General features: G+C 37.5%; 1 protein-coding gene across 1 annotated transcript in view; it reads right to left on the bottom strand.

The window, feature by feature from the left end:
* The window catches only part of MYO16 (myosin XVI), a 518,514-nt gene that overhangs the window by 431,945 nt on the left and 61,950 nt on the right, over window positions 1-24,619 (bottom strand). Inside the window, exon 2 of the mRNA XM_053916793.1 lies at window positions 19,528-19,791. Coding sequence (XP_053772768.1) covers window positions 19,528-19,753 — 226 coding nt within the window. The 5' untranslated portion in view covers window positions 19,754-19,791. The remainder of the gene's footprint in view (window positions 1-19,527; window positions 19,792-24,619) is intronic.

The following is a 24,619-nucleotide window of genomic DNA, read 5'->3' on the forward strand; positions in this document are numbered from 1 at the left end:
AAAGACACATGGTATTTTACAGAATGATTGCAGGAGTGTATATGAGTGTGAGAGATCAATCCGGTATTTTGTGCTAATATGATTATCTGAATTCACTTGTTACAATAATTATCAGAGCAATCAGTTCACGTAGTTTAATTTACAAATTGGTGTAGTTATATACAACAAAACTTATAGAACATATGTAGAAAAATTTATGCAGAACAAAAGATGATTGTCATCTATTACACAGATGAAATAATCAGGTCAATATATTTCACCTGTTAAGGTGATTGTTGGCATACATGCATAATACTCAGTCTAATCTAACTTTAGTCTTTAAAAGTTTTTAAATTTCTTTATCCTCTCACAGGAATTTTTGTTTAGTCTTCTAACTTAGTGAAACAAAGAGTATCTTCCAGTTGCAATTTTTCAAGATAGGGTCTTTAAACATATAATTAAGGTTAATTGAGGTCATTAGGGTGGGCTCTAAGTATCCTTCTAAGAAGAGATTAGGATACAAACTCACATTGGACTGAAGGATGACCAAGTGAGAATACAGAAAAGTGACCATCTGCAAGACAAGAAGAGAGGCCTCAGAAGAAATTAAACCTGCTGACATCTTGATCTTGAATTTCTAGCCTTCAGAATTGTGAGAAAATAAATCTCTGTTAAGTCACCCATCTGTGGTACTTTGCTAAGGCAGCCTTAGCAAACTAAGCCAGCGGAGGTCACACCAGCCTTGCATTCTGAAGGCTCTCCCAGGCTCCTCTGGGTCTTTCCCCTTATTCCTTGCAGGCATTATCCCCCAAATCTCTTGCACATCTAATCTTATTTTGATATCTGCTTTGCTGTGGACCCAAACTAACACAGGCTCCTTGAAATGAGAAATCAACCAAAATACACCGGTTATGGACTAGAGTGTAATCTCCCAAAATTCATATGTTAGAGCCCTAATCCCCAATATGATGGTATTTGGAGATGGGACCTTTATAGGAAATGATAAAGGTTAAATGAGGTCATCTTGGTGAGGTCTTAATCCAATAGCACTGGTACCCTTATAAGAAGAGACATCAGAGAACTCTGTTATAGAGTACATGAGAGGTGGTGACTGTTACAAACCAGAAAGGCCTCACCAGAAACTGCTTTTGTTGGCATCTTCATGTGGAAGTTCTGATTCCCAAAACAGCAAGAAAATTAATTTCTGTTGTTTAAGCCACTCAGTCTGTAGAATTTTGTTATGTCAGTGTACATTGTCCCGATTAAGACAACTCCAGGAGGTGCAAAAAAGAAAAAACATCCTCCACAAATCGTACCTAGTTGTTATCCAGTTCATATACCCTTTCTGTGTTTTTGAAGAACTCAACCATCTTAACTTCTCCAGAGTTTCCAAATGCATAAAGCATGTTACTCCCTATCATTTTTCCAACTTGATGAGGAAATTCAGATCATAAACACAAAGGCCCTAAATTATCAGGTTTAACTTCAAGCCTTATCTTTCTAAAATTCAAGTTAGACATAAAATTGTGGTTTTGGTCTTCATTTTACTAGAAAGAGAAGGTAATCTTGTTTTCTTATAGAATTGGTTTCAAATGAGAAGTAAATCGAGGAAATTGTCAAATTTATGTTGCCCAGGGTATTCACAAATGGCTTCTAGAACCACTCAGCTGGAGTGGGCTGGAATTATAGCTTCTGTATCCTGCACCAGTTCTGCATGAAGCAGCTCATTTATCAGATACACTTCTTGCTTGTAGATGCTTCCTGTGAGAGTTTTGTCATGGATTATAATGTACAGGTATTTCTTTTTTTCCATATTTGCAGACATTGCTAAATACATAAGTAGTGTTTTGTGTTTATTATGTTCAGGGGCTGCTACAGTACAAAGAAGAAGGAAGGAAAAGGAAGTTTCTATTGTGAGCCTACCACAAACCAGTAACTTTGCTTGAGACAGAAAGTAATTGAAGACATAATCTTGTCCTGAGTTGTGTAAAGTAGGGAACATAAGACATTTATATTAAAGATTATATAAGAAGACACCTATTAATAAGAGAATTCTAGGTCCACGAATAAAATGCCTAAGAGAGTACAGAGGAGAAGTATTATTTTTTCAGCCTAGGAAATCAGGGAAGACACCTAAAGGATGAACCATTTAATTCAGGCCTTGGAAGATGAATAAGACTTGGACATCCTGAGATGAAGATAAGGATAAGAAACAGAGTGGGGAAACACACAGGGACTGGGAGCTAGCTTTTGTATTCAAGGCATGGCAACATTTCTGTTAGACCAGATTCATCATGTTCTCCATAGGGACAAGTGGAATGTTTGAGGCAGGGCAATGTGTTTAGCATCTCTGTCTTCTGAACAGAGAATTTCAGTGGAACTGAAGAGTAGGCATGACAAACATGCCCAGGTGAGAACCACTGGAATCTAACTAAAACTCCAGCATGCTTCAGAATCACCTGGTGGTATTGTGAAAGCCCAGATTTCTGGGACCAATCCCAGAGCTTCTGATTAAGCAGGTCTGGGGTGTGCCCCAGGAATCTGCATTTCTAATCAGCTCCCAAGGTGAGGGCAATACCACTCTCCTGGGAGCATTGTCTATGGTGCACAAAATTGAGAGACAGAAAATAATCTTGGAATAATAAAGTTATGGAGGACCATGAATGACAACTAGGTTGTAGAAAGAAAGAGTCTAAAGACAAATGCCTAACTACATTCCTACTATTCCCTTCAAAGTCAAAGAGAAATAAAAAGCAGCTACATGGCTTTAGAAATCTCTTATGACCCTCATGCAAAAGGGTCAGAGAAAGCCCCTCTACTATGTGACACTGGAGCAAAAAGAGAATGAATGATCTCTGTGGAGTCCAGATCAAAATACCAAAAGGCTATGAGGCAGGAGAAGGTGAAGCAGTTTTTGAGAAAAGGTATGAAAGCCAGAGTGGCTTAGGAAGAGCATATAAGAGGGACCATGGGAGACGATGAGATCAGAAAATTGGCAGGAGTGGAGCAGGACAGGGAGCAGATGTCATAGGGTATTCTTTCCATGACAAGGGCTTCAGATGTCATTCCCAGTGAGCTTAGAAGCCACTGAAATTTGTAATCAAAGAGGGGCACTAAAAATAATTCGAGTCTGAGAAGGATAATGGATAATTGATTGTAGAAATTAAGGTTAGAAGCAGGGCAATGCTGTAGGAGCCTACTGCAATTTAACAGGCAAGAGATGGTGATGGCTTAGAGAAGAGCTCCACAGCAGTGGTGAGAGATGGTCAGATCATGACTGCCGTAGGAGGCAGAGCCAGCGGAATGCGTTCATGGACCAGGCAACGGGGCAAGAGAGAAATAAAGGAATCAAGAAAGACACCAAGATGTTTGACATGAATGCCTGGTAGAATGGAGTCATTCATTGAGTTGGAAAGATGGAAGAGTCTTGTCAGGAAAAACCAAGAGTAGGACAGTGAGCAGGTCTATTCATGATGCCACAAGGACATGCTGTAGAAAAGTCTGACATGCAGGAAAAATGTCTTGGTTGGGAATAAAAATTGAGGCTTGCATTATATACATCACAGGAAGTGATTTCTAGAAAGGGAGGGTAAATAGAGAAGAGCTCTAAAGTTTTGGGTTACTATGTTGTTCAAAGTTTGAGAAGTTGAGGAGTAGCCTGCAAAGAGGCCTGAGAAGTTGGGACCAGTGAGGTAGATATGAAACCAAGGAGAGACAGGTCCAGGAGTCAAGTGAAGAAAGTCAACTGAGAAGGGCAACATGATCAAACATGTCAGATGCTGCTTCTAGTTGCCTGTGATGGGGACATGGAAATATCCGAGAACTTGGCAATAAGGAGGTCCTTGATAAGAAGTGGTAGCAGGTTGGGTGTAATCAATAGAGAAAGCCTAATAAGAGTGTTTCCAAAGAGACAGTGGAGGAGAGAATTAGGACACAGAGAGTATAAACAACTTCTTGTGAGGAGTTTTTTTAGTGAAATGAAAGGTTGGTGGTTCAGTTGAGGTTTCCTTTTATTTTGGAAGATATTACATCATTTCTCTTCCTTAGAAATTGCCCTGTGCTGTGGATATTGAAGGGGGCAACTAGAAAGAATGATACTTTTGAGAAGGCCAGAGGGAATGGGATTACTGAGCAAATTTTAACCTTGTTGTCAACATGCTGCTTTACAAAATACTATTTGTTAAATTCCCTTTCCCAGAAATTTTCTGTGTATCAAAAATCCTCAGGAATAAAAACTCTGATAATTTATTCTGTTCTGTCTGCTCTTGCATGTACTAAATGACTTCTCAAATCTCATAAATGGCAAATCTACATTTTCCCTGTAAAACATTTTTACTTTGGCATGTATTACAGTCACACTGTCAAAAGCAAATATGATCTGCAGATTACTTTGCTGCAGCCCTGATGCACTAAATAACAATCTGGGCCTCTGACAGATTGTGCCTTTTTCCTATAAAAATTACGAGTCATTTTTTTTTTCTTTTTCATAGACTGTTCTGAGCACAATGAATAAGAAAAGTCTTGGTTTACGCCAGCAGCAATACTGTCTAAAATTTGATGGACTGGAGATCTTAGCTGCAGCATTAATTCAGTGAACAAAAATATGTTTTTTCCAGTTTCAATGTAATCAAAACTTGAAAGTGTGTGGAGTAGAAATTACAGATTTCATGCTGTGCTATTCTTATTGGACATTCACCTCAGTCAAAAGAGAGCAGGTCTAAGAAGTAACATCACAGGGAGAAAGAAATTGACACAGAGGAGTGAAACTGTACAAACATGCCTTCCTCTTCCATGAAACATGAAAACTACTGAGTTAAAAGAAAAAAAATGTCCTTTTTAATCCGATGTTTCTCTTCTATACATTTTCTTATATTCATGTAAGAAGGGTGATAAAAATGTAAGGATAGTTTATAATTTTGTGCTCTAGCCACCATATTTCCTTTCCTTTGGATAACCAGAAAAAGCCCTGAATCATTCATTATCTGTGAGGAGGAAAGAGGTAGCAGCATCCTCACTGGGAATCTGGAGATTCACAACACCTAAAGAGCTCATGTGCAATTGAACACATTTAGGTAAAAGTATATCCACTCTCTCTTATACTCCAACTCCAAAGTTTTCTACACAGCGCTCAAGATCTCTGCAGAATGATGCCAACTTCTCTGACCCCAATCATATCCAATTACCTGCAGTTTTGAAATATTAGACCCTGGCAGAAATTCAGGCCTTTGACCAACTGTAGCTATAGCTTAGTTTCCTGACTTAAGAGAGTGAAGAGATGTCACTTTCTTTGTCCCGTTTGCCTCCCACTCCACTCCAACCCCACTGCCCTGGCTACCCATTTACCTTCTCCTACAGACATTAAATACTGATGGCCTTTCTTTGCTGGGCTGCCTCTCCTTCTACCAGGTGGCAGATACCCGGCTCTATTTCTGATGATATCCCCAGTACCATGGCCCACTGTTGGGCTTAATTGTAAGAGTGAACCCTTAATTTTGAATGAACAAATGAATGAAATGTATTGAATGTCAATACACTATGTCACCACTCACTAGGTACTATTACAATTTGTAAAAACTAAGAGAAGTATTGGGTTGGCCAAAAAGTTTGTTTGTTTGTTTTCTATAAGGTGGCTCTAGTAGCAACTTCATTCAAAACAATTTTGTTAGATTGTATTGTAACAGCTGTCACATCAGCGTGTATTTTAAAAAACATCAAAATTGGTGAATTTTTGTGTAGCCATTTTAATATTGAAAATGGAAAGAAATGCACAAAATTTTCAGCACTTTATATCTTATTAATTCAAGAAAGGTAAAAACGTAACTGAAACACACATAGGAAAGATTTGTGTAGTGTATGGAGGTGCTGTGACTGATCAAAGACATCAAAAGTGGTTTATGAAGTTTCATGTTGAAGATTTTCTCTCTGGACAATGCTCCACAGTCAAGTAGACCAGCTGAAGTTGGTAGTGATCATTGAGACATTAATTGAGAAAAATCTATGTTCTACCACATGGGAGATAGACAACATAATCAAAAGAGCCAAATCAGTAAAGTTATTGGTGAAAATGAAAAACGTGTTTTTTATTTTACAGAAAAATACTAAACAGACTTTTTGGCCAACACTATAGAATGACATGCAGAAGATGAAAAGGCCAAAGTAAATAAATATTGATTTTAACAATTTAAAAAATGTCCTGACTTTTCATGTGCAATATCATCATAAAATATTTTATCTTTCAGCCAATTATTAATTCCAAACACTTGTACTGATGTCCAGGGTAATATGGATTAAAGAGCACACCATTAATGAGTGTTCATAATTGCCCAATACTTACCTACTGATTTGGCTTAACCAAATTCTGCTCAGCCTTCTCTTCCTTGCAGGTCCCTGAACTCTGATTCATCTTCATGTTTAAGTTCTATGGTGCTGGAAATCTTCCCTTAATAGCTCATTCCAAAAATAATCCAGCCATAGACAGAACTATGTCCCATTAGCCCACCCAATCATGCTGTCTACTCATCCCACATTCTGGCCCTCCTCCCTAAAAGTTCATACTGGTCCTCATTACCTCTTCCTACAAAAGAAAAGCCTTTTTTTTTGTTGTTTGATTTTGAGATATTCAGCAGTAATGAGGTCAGAGTGTTCTCCCTAATGCAATAAGTCTTTTTTTCAATTGTCTTCTTACTTAAATCCAGATATATATTTTTTTAATTTTCCAAGAGGCTTTGAAGCCAGATTGCCTGGGTTTTAATCCCAGTCTGACATAACTGCCTGTGTAAATTGTGAGAAAGTTGCTTAACAAACTTGTGGACAAAAAAAAAGGTCACACATTATACCTGACAAACTCAGGGGAGACCTGCATGTCAGCCTTACAAACTCAGAGACCTAAAGTAACCACAGAGAAGGGTCTGAAATGAAAACTTCCTGATAAAAGGAAGTCATGGTGGGTAGTCATGTGGTAGGCCAGTATCTTCCTTGATAGAGGTCAATCTTTACCTTAACTGACTGAGCTTGTCCATTGTCTTTTTGCATCTAGGATAACATACCTTTGGAATGTCAGAGTAATCCTCTTTTTTCCAGACCCCTCAGCATACAATCTCCCACCAGAATACTGAGACAACAGAAGCCCTCATTGTTATCTTATTCTCCCTCATATCATCACTATGCTGTAAATGTTCATTGTTAACTATCTTATACCCACCCATGTAAAAGAAGTATGTGCCTCTCCATTTCACTTTTTATCCAATTTCAGAGGTGGTTCTTCTTTGCTTTCTCCTGCCTCTCTAATCTGCTAGCAATGAGTTTCCTTAACCTTCCTTATTCCTCCTCCTTTGATTCTAATGTATAAAAATAAGGTACAAAACTGCTACTCTTCATATCATTTTCTCAATTCATTGAGATTTTGCTTCCTGGCAATTCTTGTCAGTTTGGCTCACATAAACTCATAGTTTTTTTATAGGTTTGTACATTTCTTATGTCAATAAATCTAAGCCTGCTCTTAAGCTTGTTCTGAGATCATTATTGGGCTATAATGAGAATGACAGAAGTTAGCACATTTAAAGGACTTAGAACAGTGCCTAAATAATAGTAAACAATAAATATAACTCTTATTAGTATCCTGTGAAAGTCTGTGATGCTTAATTTTATGTGTTGGCATGACTAACATAGGCTCTGATATCCAATTGTTTGGTCAAACACCAATGTGTTTGTTGCTGTGAAGGTATTTTTTTAGACGTATTAACTTTTCAATCAGTTGACTTTAATAAAAGAAAATTACCTTCTACAATGTGTGCGGGTCTCATCCTAGTTGAAGACCTAAAGAGCAAAGACTGAGATTTTTAGAAGAAGGAATTCTGCCCCAAGACTGCAGCACAGAAGTCCTCCTTAAGTCACCTGCTTGCCTGCAGATTTTGGACTCAAGACTGCAACATAAACTCTTAACCTGAATCTCCAGCCTGCCATACTGATTTCAGACTTGCCATCACTATAATCATGTGGGCCAATTTCCTTCTTTCTCTCCTTTCTCTCTTCCCTCCTTCTCCCTCCTCCCCCCTCCTCTATTTCCTTTCCTTCCTCCTCCTTTTGGACTAGATGCTTTCCCAGTGTCTTAACAGCATGATTCCATTGTCTGCTTCATTAAAACAAGTGTTCAAAGATTACATGTCTTTTCTCAGGAAGCATAGATATTATGATGGCAGGGCTACACAAGTGGTCAAGGAGGGAATTGCTGGGAGGGGTTGTAGGGAAGGGAGCTATGACAGGATGAAGTGGGGCAGGAGGGAAGGGAGGACCAAGACAAAGTGAAAGGAGAAGGGAGCAGGAACTTATGCACTTCATATTCAATAGACCTGAAGATGCTAAAAGCAGACAGGACTTCACTTGAAGGCAGAACTGAGCCCCATGGAGATGGAGTCAGGCCCAGGGCCCCTCTGGACCATCATATGCCAACATTTTGGGTTGGAGAGCTATTGCATCCTGGATAGTGGTGATGGAGGGATTAGATGTGCAGATGTCCTCAGAGCCATTTATGTACCAGACTGAAACCCAAGTGTCAACCCCCCTTCAACAAGAATGGGGCGATAAGATGGAGGGAAATGATGTTCAGTTACCTGTGATTTCTTTTCCCCATTGCTCACAGCCTGATCTCTGCTAATTCCAACCTTGTCCTCATGCTGCTCTCTGAATTGCCTCCTTTCTATGACAGTTACAGTCGGATAAAGCTACTGGTTTTAACATTTCAGTGTCACAGATGGGAGAGGAATTAAAGTTTACCTTATTTACCCGCAGAAACATCTGACCAGCTCAAAATCATCTTAAGAGTTAGAATGGCATGAAAATTGAGGCAAAAGAATACAGCAGTTAACACTTTGAACGCTAAGTTCTGACAGATGTGGGTTTGAATCCTTATTAGCACTTTGATCTTATTTGACTTCCTTGAACACTAGTATCCTAATCTGTAATACTAGGGCAATATTTGAATGTACATGTATTAGCTGTCACAAAGTTCCATAAAAGCATGAGGCTTAAAACAACAAAAATTGACTCTTACACGTTTTGGAGGACAGCTGTCTGAAACCCAGGTGTCAGCCACGCCATACTCCATCTGCAGGCTCTGGTAGGGGAAGCCTTTCCATACCTTGCTCCAGCTTCTCAGAGCTGCTGAAAATTCCTTCAGTTCCTTGGCTTGCAGCTGCTTCACTCCAATCTCCATCTTCATAATCACATGGCCATCTTCCCTCTGTGTGTTTCTGTGTCTGAACTCCCTCATTTTTATAAGGGCACTTATCCCCGGATTAAAACTCACCCTAATCTAGTATGACATCATGTTAACTCGACTACATCTACAAAGAGTATTTCCAAATAAGGTCACATTCGCAATTCCAGTGGCCAGTAATTTGGGGAGGGGACACTATTTAATCCAGTAAGTATCTCATAGGATTATTGTGGAGATTAAATTTAAAAATGCATATAAACTATTTAGAAAGATGACTGGCATATATTATGATATGTATATATATATATATTGTGTGTGTGTGTATACAGTAATCCCCCCTCGTATACATTCCCAGTAGATACCTGAAACCAAGGACAACACTAAACCCTATGTATACTATGTATTTTCCTATATATACACACCTATAATAAATTTTAATTTATGAATTACACACAGCAAAAGATCAATAACAACTAATAATAAAATAAAACAATTATAACAATTGTACTGTAATAAAAGTTATGTGAGTGGCATCACTTGCTGAATGAAGTCTTCATATAGAGGCTCAATGTTTTCTGGTGCAACATGCGATCTGTTCATGTCTTCCCCACAACTTTAATGCCTTTCTATCTTAACTGAGCTCTTGTAATGCACTGTGGCCATAACTTTTTCAGTTTGAGGTGTGACAGCAAAACTAACACAAATTTCTTTCTCCTTCTTCACAGTTTCACAGATAGAACATTTGGTCTTATCACAGATCTTAGCAACCTCAGAATACTATTTTTTTCTTTCCTTATTAAGTCCAGAACCTTCACCTTCTCAATTACAGGATGTACTTTAAAGCTTTTCTTCGGCATATCCAAATTGCTAGCATGACTCCTCTTGGTTTGGGGCCATTATTAAGTAAAATAAGGGTTACCTGAAGACAAGCACTGTGATACTGCAACAGTCAATCTGATAAGTGAGACAGCTACTAAGTGGCTAATGGGCAGGGAGCATGTACAGTGTGGAGATGCTGGACAAAGAGATGATTTACAACATGGGGGGGGATGGAAGGGGACTGTGCAAAGCTTCATCATGCTACTCAGGTTGGCATGCGATTCAAGACTTATGAACTGTTTATTTTTGAAATTTTCCATTTAATATTTTTCAGACCATGGTGGAGCACAGTAGCAGCTGTACCATGGGAAGTAGAGCCATGGATGGGGGAAACCACATTTATATGTGTACATGTATATGAATGACACACATTGTCCTAGCAGAAAAGTACACATTTTTTAAATGCTGTGAATTTTTTATATCGATAATGTAAATTTTTCCTCTTCAATTCATTTTCAAAGGTACTATCCAATTTCTGTTTCTTATTATCTCATGTTTATATTTCCCTGAGCAGACAGTCTACCTTCAGTCTTTTCCTCCTCTATTTCATTACAATTATAATACGATTGACCCAAACATCCCAAAATCCATGCTTGTATTCATATTTATATATACATATATAAAACTGTGATCATCTTTTAATCACATGATAGTTACAGTTATCAGTTAGCCACTCTTTACTACTTTAATATTATCTCTTAATTCCATTTCAAATTATGATAGTGGCTAACATTTATCATGCATGTAGTAATACAGGACAGATGTCATTTGAAATTCCTTGCATGTGTTATCTTACTAATCCTCACTGCCACTTATGAGAGAGGTTTGCCTCTGCTTCTTAACCTGATTTGCAGGATAAGAAAGTGAAGCAAAACAAGGGCTCTTGCCAGGGACACAACTCATAAGTACTAAGGCGGGGATGGAACTCATCACGACAACTGAGACTTAGAACCCTTGGTGTTGACTCGCAGCAGTGTTTCTGTGGCGATGCTCTCCTGTCAGAAACCTGCTTTTTTCTGCCTCTATTCCTGCACTCAAGCTGTTTTTCACAGTCAGAAAGTCCCTTTCTCTTCTCCTACTAAACTCAAACATTTTCCCACAAAGCAGAGTTTCTGATTCATCTCATCCTCACCTCAGCCAATGAATGCCCACTGCAATTCCTTTTAAAGGGACCAATTTCTAGTTTGTTTGTTTTTTCAAAAAACAGTGTGTTTTTCAATTGAGATTATAAATGCTTTTGAGTCACATTGTTTCTCTCTCTCTCTCTCTCTCTCTTTTTTTTTTTCAATTACTCTCACAGGCCCTGGTAAAGTTGTGATCACATAGCAGGCAGTTAAAATAATTAATGCTTCCCAAGAATATGAATTTGGTACTGATGAACTATTAAGCCACTCATTAAATTCATACAGAATCCCTCAGAATTTAAATGCATTTAATTTCCAATTCTTTATGATTCTACAACTGGTTTTGAAATGGGAGCATTTAATTATCTAGCAGCTGTTACCTATTAATTGAAAGCATCATGGTCCAGTGAACCTAGCTCTGTGAAATTCATAACTGCCTGGGCTTGCTGGATTCAGCCTGTACATGAGCGGCACACAAATAGCCATCCAGATAAATCTCTGATGTCAGTATTACTTATACTGAAGACTCACCCTTTTCTCTGAAAATCTAGAAGTAGTCCTTTTGTTTCTGTGTCTGTTCCCATTAAACATCCTATCCGAATGATATCTTTCCACATCCTCTCCCTCTTCTGCCAAGTTATAGGATCAGATTAATTCACAGCTTAGCTTCAAAGATTTCTGTTGCTATATTATTGAGAAGTTAACAAGATAAAGGTGGTTCTGATAAACCTGTCATTTCCCTTACCTGCTCAGTTTTGGTACTGCTCTAGAATGTGGAGGGTGCAGACAACAGCATCCGCTGAATTTTCAGCATATTCTTAGAAGGTTCTGGATAATATACAAACACCTGATACTTCCTGTAAATTACACTGAGGAGGTACAATCATCAACACTTTACAAATGCGCACTTAAAGCAACATGGCATCAAGACTTCTGGGTTATAATGCTAGGAAAGTGATCAGCTGAAATAGAGAATAGAAGAGATAATTTTGATTTGAAAGGAGATGAAACCAGATACTCAGTTTTGAAAAAGATAACTTAGAAATGTAAGACCATCACAAAGGTAGACTCTAGAACTCAGAAGAAAGGTCTGAATACAATTTGGGAATCACTGGAGTGTGTGGAGGTGAATGCAAGGGGAAAAGGTGAGGCTTTCCAGAGAGGATAGGTATGTAAAGAGAAGAGAGTTAGGGTAAGAGCCTTAGACCATGGACCTTAGACTTAATCCCTCCAAGGAAACTGGGACCGAAGGTCTAAGAGGTAGGAGAAAGAAATAGTTTCATATTGTTGTAATCTGGTGTTTTCCATTGTCCTAAGAGACTGCTTAGAATTTTAGGTTAAAATGTAAATATAGCCCTGACCAGTGTGGCTAAGTTGGTTGGGTGTCTTCGGCAAAGCAAAAGGTTTCAACTGCTGGTCAGGTCACATGCCTGGGTTGTGGATTCAATCCCCAGTAGGGGCACATGGGAAAGGTAACCAATCAACGTTTCTCTGTCACATCAATGTCTCTCTCCCTTGGATTCTCCTCTCTTCCTCTCTCTCTAAAAATAAATAAATAAAATCTTTAAAAATGAAGATATATGTGAAGTTTGATATTACAGGTCTATAATTATACTCACAAGTTCTTTGTGTGGCTGGAACAGGCCCTCAGTAAATATTCAGCATAAAAATTAACAAATAAATCCCCTTAAAGTGTAAAAAAAAGGGGGGAGGTGTTGGGAACCGCCCTGCCTGGTTTCAGAAGCTGTAACCCCCCATGGTTAAGCCTGAGTAAAAGACCTTGGAATCATAAGCCACTAAGGAGACAAAGCTTATCTTCCTGGTAGAGGCACCACCTCTGCCCCCTTTCACTTCACTCTGCTTGGCCCTGGGAGGATGACTGGTTAGCCAATGATGGGTAAGAGTCCTCAAAGGAGGGATGACCTAAGATAGGCACTGTCTCGAAGGGGCCCTCAGGGAAGGACTTGGGGGACTACAGAAAAATGGGGTGATGGACCCTCGCCCCTTAGCTTTGACATAGCCTGAGTCTTCATTCTGTCTTCAAGAAGTCTCTTAATCTCTTGGCTGCCTTACTTCCCCTGCCTGACTTAAGCTGAAACAATGCTGGAGGTGGGTGCGGGCCTGTGCTGGAAAGGGTGGGTTCCCTGGGGTGTTCAGGCTTAAGAAAGAATACATAAAATGCTATGAAAACTACTTTGCTAATACCCTCAATTTAAATGATAAGGGTCCACGCATGAAATGACTTTCTTTCCCCAAAGGTTTATGGATCTTTAGCTATCTGACCCTGACTCTAAATAAACCCTCATAGTTCTTTGAATGTTATCTATTGTTTGATCATTACTGCCTGACAATGATTAATGAGCTTTAAGTATATGCCCTGTATTCCTATGCAAATAAACCCCCAAAAAGCCCATTGAGGAACAGGCTCCTGGCCCTTCTCCTCTGAGAGATCTGCCACCTTTCCTCCCCAAGCTGATCAGGTCTCTCTAGACTTATTCTCACCCGTGGCAGCTGGGGGGGGGGGCTGTAGATGGAGCCTCCCCCCACATAGGGGTGGTTGGTGGGCTGCTCAGGAAAAGAGGAGGGAAAACTCTAGAGCATAAAGAATATCAGTCCCTGCTTTTGGAAATTCCATGGCAGTGGGCAAAGAGCTGGACTAGGTAAGAGGAGGAAAGAATGCCAAATGGCCAAGGAAGCAAATCACTGTGTGAAATTGATGGTTTAGTTCATTTATCATCAGAAGTCAGCTTGAAAAGTAACATGTTAAGTGCTGTTCCAACAAATGAAAAATAATTTAATTAAAAAAAATTAAGGGCCGGAAGGAAACTTTTGGTGGTGATAGGTAAGTTATGGCCTTGATTCTGGTGATGGTTTCACAGGTGTTTGCTTATTTCCACACTCATCAATGTGTACATAATAAATATGTACAGCTATTTGTATGTCAATAATAACTCAATAAAGTGGTTAAAAAAAAGAAATCAATGTGAGAGACAGTATGATATTATGGACAAGACATGGTTTCCAAATTCAGGTGGACTGAAGAGTACCTGTAATTAGTTCTTCTGAGGTTCAATATCCTCACCCTTATAATAGGGAGAACATACTACCTACTGTGTATGGTTATCAGAAGAATTAAGTGACTAAGGTCATATAAAGTACAGCAGGGCTCAGTATGCCTGAAAAGTGTTAAATATTAAAAGAATAATGAAGTCACTCCATTGTAATTTATATTACTTTTATAAATTACTTGTTTATTTTGCATGTTGTAACTCAAAGAGAGTTGAATTAAAAGCCAAAGAAATTTTACAACAGTTTCCTGTAAGATGGAAAAGAATTGTTGAACACATTTTAGATTTATGCAGGACATTAAAATGACACATTACACACTAAAATGTCACCATCTCCCAGAAATAATAAAACATCAAAGATACTAAATTTACACTTACAAGAATTCAATATTTATAAAAATTAAAATCCTGAATCGCTTCTAAATGACTTGTTATAAACCTTAGCATGTTGTTCTCTGAAATATTTATGCTCAGTAAGCTAATGAAAGTAGTTGGAGCTAAGACTTTTTAAAAACAATACACAATCCAAAAAGTTTTAAACAACTACTTATATGAAAAGGGCTTGTTCTTGCGACAATATTATTTTACTGTCTTGATTGTATAAATGTGTACATTTGACTATTTGAGTAGCTTAAAGATAAGTGAAATATGACTATTATAACCAAGTGTAAACTTTTTCATGGATATAATTCTAGGAGAACTAAAACATATGCTACAGAGGTTATAATGTCTCTAAAGAGACTGCTTACATTTCTAATGCAATTTAATTTTTTTAATTTGCAAGAAATCAATACTTTTCCTCTGATACAGTAATTTACATTGGCATTGATGTGGGAGTTTCCAAAGTTGATGAGAGACTCAAAAAAAAAAAAAACAAAACAAGATATGGCCCTTATTTCATACATTGGTGGGGTTTGAATAACTATACCATCTGGTATAAATTTGGCTTTTACAAAACTCATTTATTGAAGCTTTAATGCTTAGTCATGAGTTGGGGCTTTGGGAAGTAATTAGGACTAGATAAAATCATGAGTGTGGAGCCTTCATGGTAACATTAGTGCCCTTATAAGAAGTGGAAGAGAGACCAGAGCTTCCTCTCTCCACTATGTAAAGATACAATGAGTAAAAAGGTGGTCATCTTCAAGCTAGGAAAAGTGCTCTTAAGAGCCAAATATTGTGGAGTGTTGTTTCTGAAATGTCCAACCTCCAGAACTGTGAGAAATGAATGTCTGTTGTATAAGCCTCCCATTCCATAGCATTTTCTTAGGGCAGCCAAGAGCTAAGACCCCGCTATGGACAAATACTTAATTTACATTGCAATAATGTACTTCAAATTTTGATAACTGATTAAAAATTAAAACTCTTGTTGAATCCTGAAAGTCATCAAACTATTTCATCATTGATACTAATGTTGACCTTAGTTATTAAACACAATCTTTGTTTCAATTAGTAACAAAAGTATTTCCTGGGAGTAATAAAGTTATGTAACTTGTCTTTCTGAGAACGCTATTTTCTAAGAATCTTCAGAATTTTTGGTGTTACATTTGCCTGAAAGAATAAACAAGATAATGTGTAAGAAGATATTAGTACAGTGATGAACAAGAGTACAAAAAATATTGTGTGTGTGTATTTTTTTGTTTGCTTCCTATTGTCCCTATCACTTTGAATACTTTATGTTGGTCATTTCACCAAATAAAATGTGGATGCTGACTGTTCCATTCTTTCTCTTCATTGCAATTCAAAAAGCAAACACAGAAAGATCAACTTCTTCAATAAAACCCATCTTAAACTTAATCATGACTTCAACATTTTGCCCCCAGATTGTAATATTTTGGGAACATTATATTATTATTTTTAATATATTTATTGATTATGCTATTACAGTTGTCTCATTTCCCCCCCTCCTCACTCCACTCCATCCTGCCCACCCTCTCCCTCCCACATTCCCCCCCTATAGTTCATGTCCATGGGTCATATTATAAGTTCTTTGGCTTCTACATTTCCTACACTATTCTTACCCTCCCCCTGTCTATTTTCCACCTATCATCTATGCTACTTATTCTCTGTACCTTTCCCCCCCTCTCCCCCTCCCACTCCCCTATTGACAACCCTCCATGTGATCTCCATTTCTGTGGTTCTGTTCCTGTTCTAGTTGTTTGCCTAGTTTGCTCTTGTTTTTGTTTTAGGTGTGGTCGTTAATAACTGTGAGTTTGCTGTCATTTTTACTGTTCCTATTTTTGATCTTCTTTTTCTTAGGTAACTCCTTTTAACATTTCATATAATAAGGGCTTGGTGATGATGAACTTCTTTAACTTGACCTTATCTGAGAAGCACTTTATCTTCCCTTCCATTGTAAATGATAGCTTTGCTGGATACAGTAATCTTGGATGTAGGTCCTTGCGTTTAATCTTGGGTAATGTAATTATGATGTGCCTTGGTGTGTTCCTCCTTGGGTCCAGCTTCTTTGGGACTCTCTGAGTTTCCTGGACTTCATGGAAGTCTATTTCCTTTGCCAGATTAGGGAAGTTCTCCTTCATTATTTGTTCCAGTAAGTTTTCAATTTTTTGTTCTTCCTCTTCTCCTTCTGGCACCCCTATAATTCGGATGTTGGAACATTTCAAGATGTCCTGGAGGTTCCTAAGCCTCTCCTCATTTTTCCGAATTCTTGTTTCTTCATTCTTTTTCTGGTTGGATGTTTCTTTCTTCCTTCTGGTCCACACCATTGATTTCAGTTCCAGTTTCCTTTGCATCACTATTGGCTCCCTGTACATTTTCCTTTGTTTCTCTTAGCGTAGCCTTAATTTTTTCATCTGTTTTTCGAACAGATTCAACCAATTCTGTGAGCGTCTTGATAACCAGTGTTTTGAACTGTGCATCTGATAGGTTGGCTATCTCTTCGTCGCTTAGTTGTATTTTTTCTGGAGCTTTGAAGTGTTCTGTCATTTGGGCCATTTTTTTTTTTTTTTGGTTTTGGCGTGTCTGTTACTTAAAGGGGCAGAGCCTTAGGTGTTCCCCTGGGCAGGGTAACGCTGGTGCTGCGCTGTGGTGCTGTACGTGGGGGAGGGGTCGAGAGGGAGTAATGGTGCCCGCTCCACTCTCCACCGGACCTCAATCTTTCACTCCGCTACCCACAATCAAACTGGGCCCCTCTGGTGCTGGTTCCCAAGTGGGTGGGCTTGTACACGCCCTAGGCCCCTGTGGGTCTCTCCAAAGACCTCTACTGTGAGGATGGGAGTCTCTCCTGCTGCTGCTCCAACCCCTATGGGTGTTTTCAATCAGAGGTTTGAGGCTTTATTTCCCCGCGCTGGAGTGCTGGGTTGCATGGTCTGCTTCGGTCCCCGCCATTTGTCTGGTTTATCTGTGCGTGAATGTGGGGCCGCTGGGTGCTACCCACTGCTCTGCCTGCCCTGTTCTCCGCCACTCTGAGTCCCGCCCTCTAGATTTATCTGTGCGCAAATGTGGGGCCACAGGGTCTGCTAGTGGTCAGACTGCCTGCCCCGTTCGTCCCACAATCCGCCAGTCTCCCACCACGGCCACACAAGTCCTCTCTGCCCCAGTGCCCGTCTCCACCCCTCCTACCAGTCTGGATGAATGTTTATTTTTTATTTCCTTGGTGTCGGACTTCCTTGGGGTTCAATGTTCTGTCAGTTCTGGTTGTGTGAGGAGGCGCAGTGTGCCTACCTATGCCCCCATCTTGGTTCTGCCCCGGGAACATTATATTATTATTTACATATAATAGTTCCTTTTTGGTCTCCAGATTTCTTATTTTAGTATTTTAATTTCATTTTAGCCTTAACTTAGGCATTATTTCATCCTGTAAATACTTTATACAAGAGATTTTATAACTTTGCAAATAATTTTTGTTGTTTCATTACTTTTAGATCAATATAGGGCTTAAATCTGCCTGCATTGTAATTTAGATTTGCTCTGGCAACTACTGCCTTTGAACTTAGACAAACCTCTCCACTCTTTCTCTCAACACTGCTGGAAGGTACTGGGATAAGCAATAGGGTGCAGTGAAACTGACTGACAGTGTCCCTGCCCTTCCACATGCTTAGAGCTTCACAGAAGAGATGGCCATTAAATGAAAAGCTACAAGTGAGAAGAAAATAATAAAATGAGAGGTAAGGGTGTTCTGGGAGTTCCTTCATGTGCAAGATGTTGGCGGTGGACTAGATGATCCATAGGCACTTCCCCACTTAGAGATTCTCTGCCCCTGTCACTGCATTAAAAAAATCTCAGAACTCAGAGTATTCTAGTTTGACTAACAAGCCCACATAAAACCATGAAAAGAACTACTTTAGTCTTCTTATCATAGCTACTGTTGAATATAATGTGCTGATAGTTTTCTTAGATACAGAACCATGAAAGCTTTGGGACCATGTATGTTACTTAAAGTATTCATTTTTCCAGATTGAACAGAATAAAAACTACAAATAGCTCAGTAAGAGTTTTTCTACTAAATAAATTTGAAAAACTCCCCAATTTTAGAGATCTGACTTTGAAATGTAGTTAATGGACTTTGGGTCTATACTCTTTGAATGCCCGTTTTAGATTAATTTAACCACTGGTGTTAGAGACAATCAAGAGAAATTAATTTATGTTTGCTTCCTTGAAGTCTTCCATATTTGCAACTAGCTAGACAGTTTCTTTCTTATTAGAACTTTGGAAATTATATTCTAAACACAAACAAAAAACAGAAAAATTCATACACAAAAATACATGAAAGATGAAAAGCTTAATAGTTATTTTAAAACAACTGAAACTTAGATTGAATATTCTTAATAAAATTTGATATTACAAGCCAGTATTTTAAGGGATAAAGCAATTCAATCTGATATCCTGAGTTTGAGGAGAATTGACTATTTGAATATGTCTATTCAGGAATAAGATAATAATAAATTTTGTAACATAATCTCATTTTCAAAAAAAATAATTTCACTTTTAAAAGTTTCCTTAACAATTGAAATGAACAATTTCCAAGGAAATCATTTGCTTTTCAAGAAGTTAATTCTAAAAAAAAATGCACAACAATTTTATCAAAATTTTGTGCTTTTTATCTTTACTAAAAATTTGAGACTTTTAATATATTCATTAAAAGATAATTTTTTTCTTAAATATTTCAGTTTAAAAACATAGGTCCTACTATTTAGAAAAATTCTATCCTTCATCTCCCCAGAAAAAAAAAAAAAGAACAACCCAACAAACTAACAAATAACCGTGAGAAACCATATCAGAAAACTTTTTTCTGTGAGTCATGTACCTTCTTTGTCATCATGGTGGATAATTGCATCCTGCATCATGTCAGCAAGGTTAAAGTGAACTTTCTGATTCTTCCCATGCTTCAGTTTTTTCAGGACTCCTTCCTGCTTCTGAAAAGCCTTCTCTCTTTCATAGTAGGCTTTGATTTGTTCACAGCGCATGCGTTTCACCAGCCGCTGCCTTTGGCCGAGGGGAAGGGTCTCCAGCAAGCACTGGTCAATTTCCATTTCATGGGATCTGAAAATATTACATAGCTGAAAGCAACCTGAAAGAAACATAATGGGAAAGTCACTAGAGCCAAGATTACAAGAAATATAGTAGCATTATAGAGCACATTTGATTTCCTATTATCCATCACACAAGTGAGAAACTCGTTCATTCCTCTTTGTGCTTGACATATAAATGTCAAGCTCTATTTACAGATAGGGAAAAAAACAAAGAGAATTAATATCTTACTTAAGTTTTCATGGTAGTAAAACAAATAATAGAATTAGATATAGATGTGTGTGGTTTTGTTTAACATCTAAGAATCCATGTTTTCTTACTTCTTCAAGCTGTACCAAAGCCCTAAAAGTATTACCACTGTGTTAAGATCCTTCATCTAATTAAATAATGCTGACTGAACTTTATATGATAAATTTTGGCAGAATGCCATTCTAAGTCTTCCCACACACCCTAATAACATTGGTTTTGCATATCATGATGACTCTGCTAATCTAATGTAATAAAATATATGTAAGCTATAAATTGTTTATAAAGAACATAGGTATGCTATGAATGGTTTATGACACAGTGATCCTTTTTCACCAATTTATTGCTAAACACACTTCCTAGTGATTGGTAACATGCATTTCTAAGAGATCTAACAATGGTTAAGTATAAAGATTAATCAATGAAATGAAAATTTTTCTCTTGGCAATTCAAAATCATGGATAGAATTGTTGTTGCTATATTCTTTGTCTTATTCACATAACGATGAACAAATTGAGTTCTCTGTCCTGTAAATGAAAATATTCACTTTCTTTCAAGATGGTGTTATTTCCTGTTAACACCACCCAAAATACTTGAAATGGAATTGTACTAACTCATACACTTACCATTTGGTTAAAATTTTTCTATTAGTAGTAAATTAATGTTAAAGCACTGAAAATTCTAGAATCTAGCTTACAAATAAAGGTACAGATACGTGTTTATATGATCTTAAGATATTTATGATGTAAATCTTAAGGAAGTAAAAGTAATTTTGCATTCACAGAAATGTGGTCCATCACATGCCATATCTGCAAATATCATGCAGTAAGGGTACTGCTACTTCATCTTTGGAAAGGTGCCCTATTCCCTTGAAAGAACAGCAAGTTGTGACAATCATATTTCCATTTCTTTTTCAGTAGATGTTTTTCAAAATGTTATTCTCACAACCACCAGGCATGACATTCCTTATGTTGCAAATAAAGAAAACTAAGTTACAGAAAACTAAAAATGGAACTACCCTTTGACCCAGAAATTCCACTGCTGGGATTATACCCTAAGAATCCTGAAACACCAATCCAAAAGAACCTGTGCACCCCAATGTTCATAGCAGCACAATTTACAATAGCCAAGTACTGGAAGCAACCTAAGTGCCCATCAGCAAACGAGTGGATCCAAAAACTATGGTATATTTACACAATGGAATTCTACGCAGCAGAGAGAAAGAAGGAGCTTATACCCTTTGCAACAGCATGGATGGAACTGGAGAGCATTATGCTAAGTGAAATAAGCCAGGCAATGAAAGACTAATACCATATGATTTCACCTTTAACAGGAACCTAATCAATAGAAGAAAAAAGCAAACAAAATATAACCAGAGACATTGAAGTTAAGAACAATCTAACAATAGCCGGGGGGGGGGGGGCAGTGGGAAGAGGGGATTACAAGAACTACTATAAAGGACACATGGACAAAATCAAGGGGGAGGTTGGAGGTGGGGGAGGGAGGTGGGTTTGGCTGGGGTGGGGTGGAGGGATGGGGAGAAAAGGCATACAACTGTAACTGAATAACAATAAAAATTAAAAAAAAAAAGAAAACTAAGTTAAGGGAGGTTGTGACTTGTCCAAGACCAAGAGATGATTTTATATCAGTCTAAAAGTTCCATAAAGGCTCAAAAAAAAATAAGAGCCAGTGATTCTCTACAAACAGGTATTTAAAATATATGGGGAAGGGAAAAGAAGCAGTGTTTGGAGGATTATGTTTTCATTGTTTGTTAGCATTTTACAACATTTTAAAATCTATGTTTTCATAAAACTTTCAGTAAATATTTGTTAGAGTGATGTTAGGAGTACCAAATAGCCACGTGTGAAATATGCCTTTCCCATGACCTAAATACAAAGAGGCAATAGCAGTTATGAAATAATAACAAATTTCCCCACATATGTTTGATAAAAGCCATGATCACTGTCACAGACAGAGAGCTCATTAACAGTGGATGGACAATATCTTCTTTTTTTTTCCAACTAATTATTTATTTATTTATAAATTAAGTAATTTATTTTTATTCAGTTACAATTGTCTGCATTTTCTCCCCTTCCCTCCACCCCACCCCAGCCAGTCCCACTTCCCTCCCCCACCTCTACCCTCCCCCTTGATTTTGTCCTCGTGTCCTTTATAGTAGCTCCTACAGACCCCTTCCCCACTATCACCTCTCCACTCCCCTGTGGCTATTGTTACAATGTTCTTAATTTCAATGTCTCTGGTTATATTTTGTTTGCTTTTTTTTTTGGTGGTGGTGGACAATATCTTCTAATTTCAAATCTGTTTAGAAAATTGCACCATGTTTGACTCATTGACTTGGATTCTCAAGACACTTTGACTCCCATGAGTCTCCTGGGTTTCCTGGGTTGCCGGCAGGAACCAGGGAATCTTTAGAACCACTGAAAAACCTAAAGAAGTAAAACCAATGGCATCACAATGTCATGTACTAAGTAGCACACATTCAAATGTGGAGAACAATTTACTAAACACAATAGTCTTCTAGATTTTACATCTTGAAGAGGGTCTTAAAGTTTACAGAGTGTGGAGTGACAGCTCATGATTCATTGAGCAACCCTCTCAGGCTGTCAAAAAGGAGCACTGAGAGTAGTTCGTACATTAATCCCCTTATAACTTGGAATATCAGAAGCTGAGGCTGTTAAATTTCAAATCCATACATGTATAAAAGATTGAGCTTTATACAGATGATGTATTGTAGAATTGTATACCCAAAACCTATATAATTTTATTAAGCAATGTCACCCCAATAAATTCAATTAAAAAAAGAAAAAGGAAAAAATTGATGTTAAATAGATTGTCATGTTAAATAATTCTCCATGCTTGTATTTTTTTGGTATTTTTAACAAATATGTTTTTCTTGAAAACCCTTTTTTAGTTTTTTTATTATTGTGCAATTACCGTTGTCCCCATTTTCCCCCATTCTTATCCCCCACCCTGCCCACCACTGCTTCTCACATTCAATCCTCCCCCTACCCCACTGTTGTCTTTGTCTGTGGGTCCTTTATACATGGTCCTTGGACGACTCTTCCCCGTCTTAGCCCCATTATCCCCCTCCTCATTCCCATCTGTTCACTGTCAGTTTGTTCTTTATTTCCATGTCTCTGGTTATCTTTTGCTTGCTTGTTTGTTTTATTGATTAGATTCCACTTGTAAGTGAGATCATATGATATTTGTCTTTCACCATCTGGCTTATTTCACTTAGTGTAATACTCTCCAGTTCCATCTATGCTATCACGAAGGGCAGGATTTCCTTCTTCCTTCCATGCTTTCATTTTAAATGGCCTAAACTTTGATTTATTCATATTCTAGAAATATGTTGAACACTGAAAATTTTTTGTCTAGTTTTGAGTGGATCAGCTATCTTTGTGTATGCGCTGCTCTCAATCTGTAGGACAATCACTAAATAAAACAAAGTTAGAGGGAATATAGTTTGGAGGCAATCTACTCAAGACTTACTGAACTTTATCACTGGGGCACTAAAATAGAAATTATCCCAACTCATTTTGAAGACTAGCATAAACTTTCTATCAAAACCAAATGAGGACAAGAAAGAGAATTAGAGATCAATCTCATTTATAACTACATATGCAAGTAGTCTACATAATTATTAGGTAAATGAAGCCAGGAGTGTGCAATTTGTTTGTGGAATGAAAGAATGGCTTATTTTAGAACACCTATAAATGTTTGTCACTAGTTTAAATTCTGTTGCAAATTTAGAAAAGAAAGGCTTCTATCCTACCTAAGTATGAAGGTTTTAGTCAACATAGTAAAAAAAAAGAAAAAAAAAAGGAGAAAAAGGGAAAGAAATAAGAGCAATAAAATGTGGATAAGAGAAGGAAAAATCAGTTAACATTGTAAATACCATTATATAAATAGAAAAACAAAACACTCTATGACCCTATTAGAATTGATAGTCCAGAATTTTGTTCCACTCAGGTCAATACACACACAGAAGAAAGTTACATTTTCAACCCTAACGATAATATATACAAAACAATTAAAGATATTATTTCACACTCATTTGACTGACAAAGCTAATAAGTGTTATAATATTAGAAAAACTTAGTTAAATTTAAGATGTATCTCTCCTACAACTATGAAGTCTAGAAAAATTTTGAAATACATGGCAAATAAAAATAAACAAATACAAAAATAACCTAGCATGAAATGAAAGATATTAGGAATAACAAAAAGCAACTTTGTAAATAATTCATGCCCATATTTTTGAAGGAAATAAATATGTTTTGCCAATTATCTCTTCAATATTTTCTATTTGTAACATTGGTAGAATAGACAATTAGATTAATGGAACAGAATAGACAACCTAGAATTAGTTCCACACAAATACAGCCAACTCATTTGTGACAAGTGTAAAAGCAAATCCATGAAGACAGTCTTTTCAACAAATGGTGCTGGGGCAGCTGGGCATCAATAAGAGAAAAAAAAATGAACCTTAACCTAAACCTCATACCTTATACAAAAATAGATCCAAAATGGATCATAGACTTAAATGTAAAGCATAAAACTATAACACTTTTAAAAGAATGTAGGAGAAAATCTATGAG

Source organism: Desmodus rotundus, chromosome 13, assembly GCF_022682495.2.
Source record: "Desmodus rotundus isolate HL8 chromosome 13, HLdesRot8A.1, whole genome shotgun sequence".
Classification (NCBI taxonomy): domain Eukaryota; kingdom Metazoa; phylum Chordata; class Mammalia; order Chiroptera; family Phyllostomidae; genus Desmodus; species Desmodus rotundus.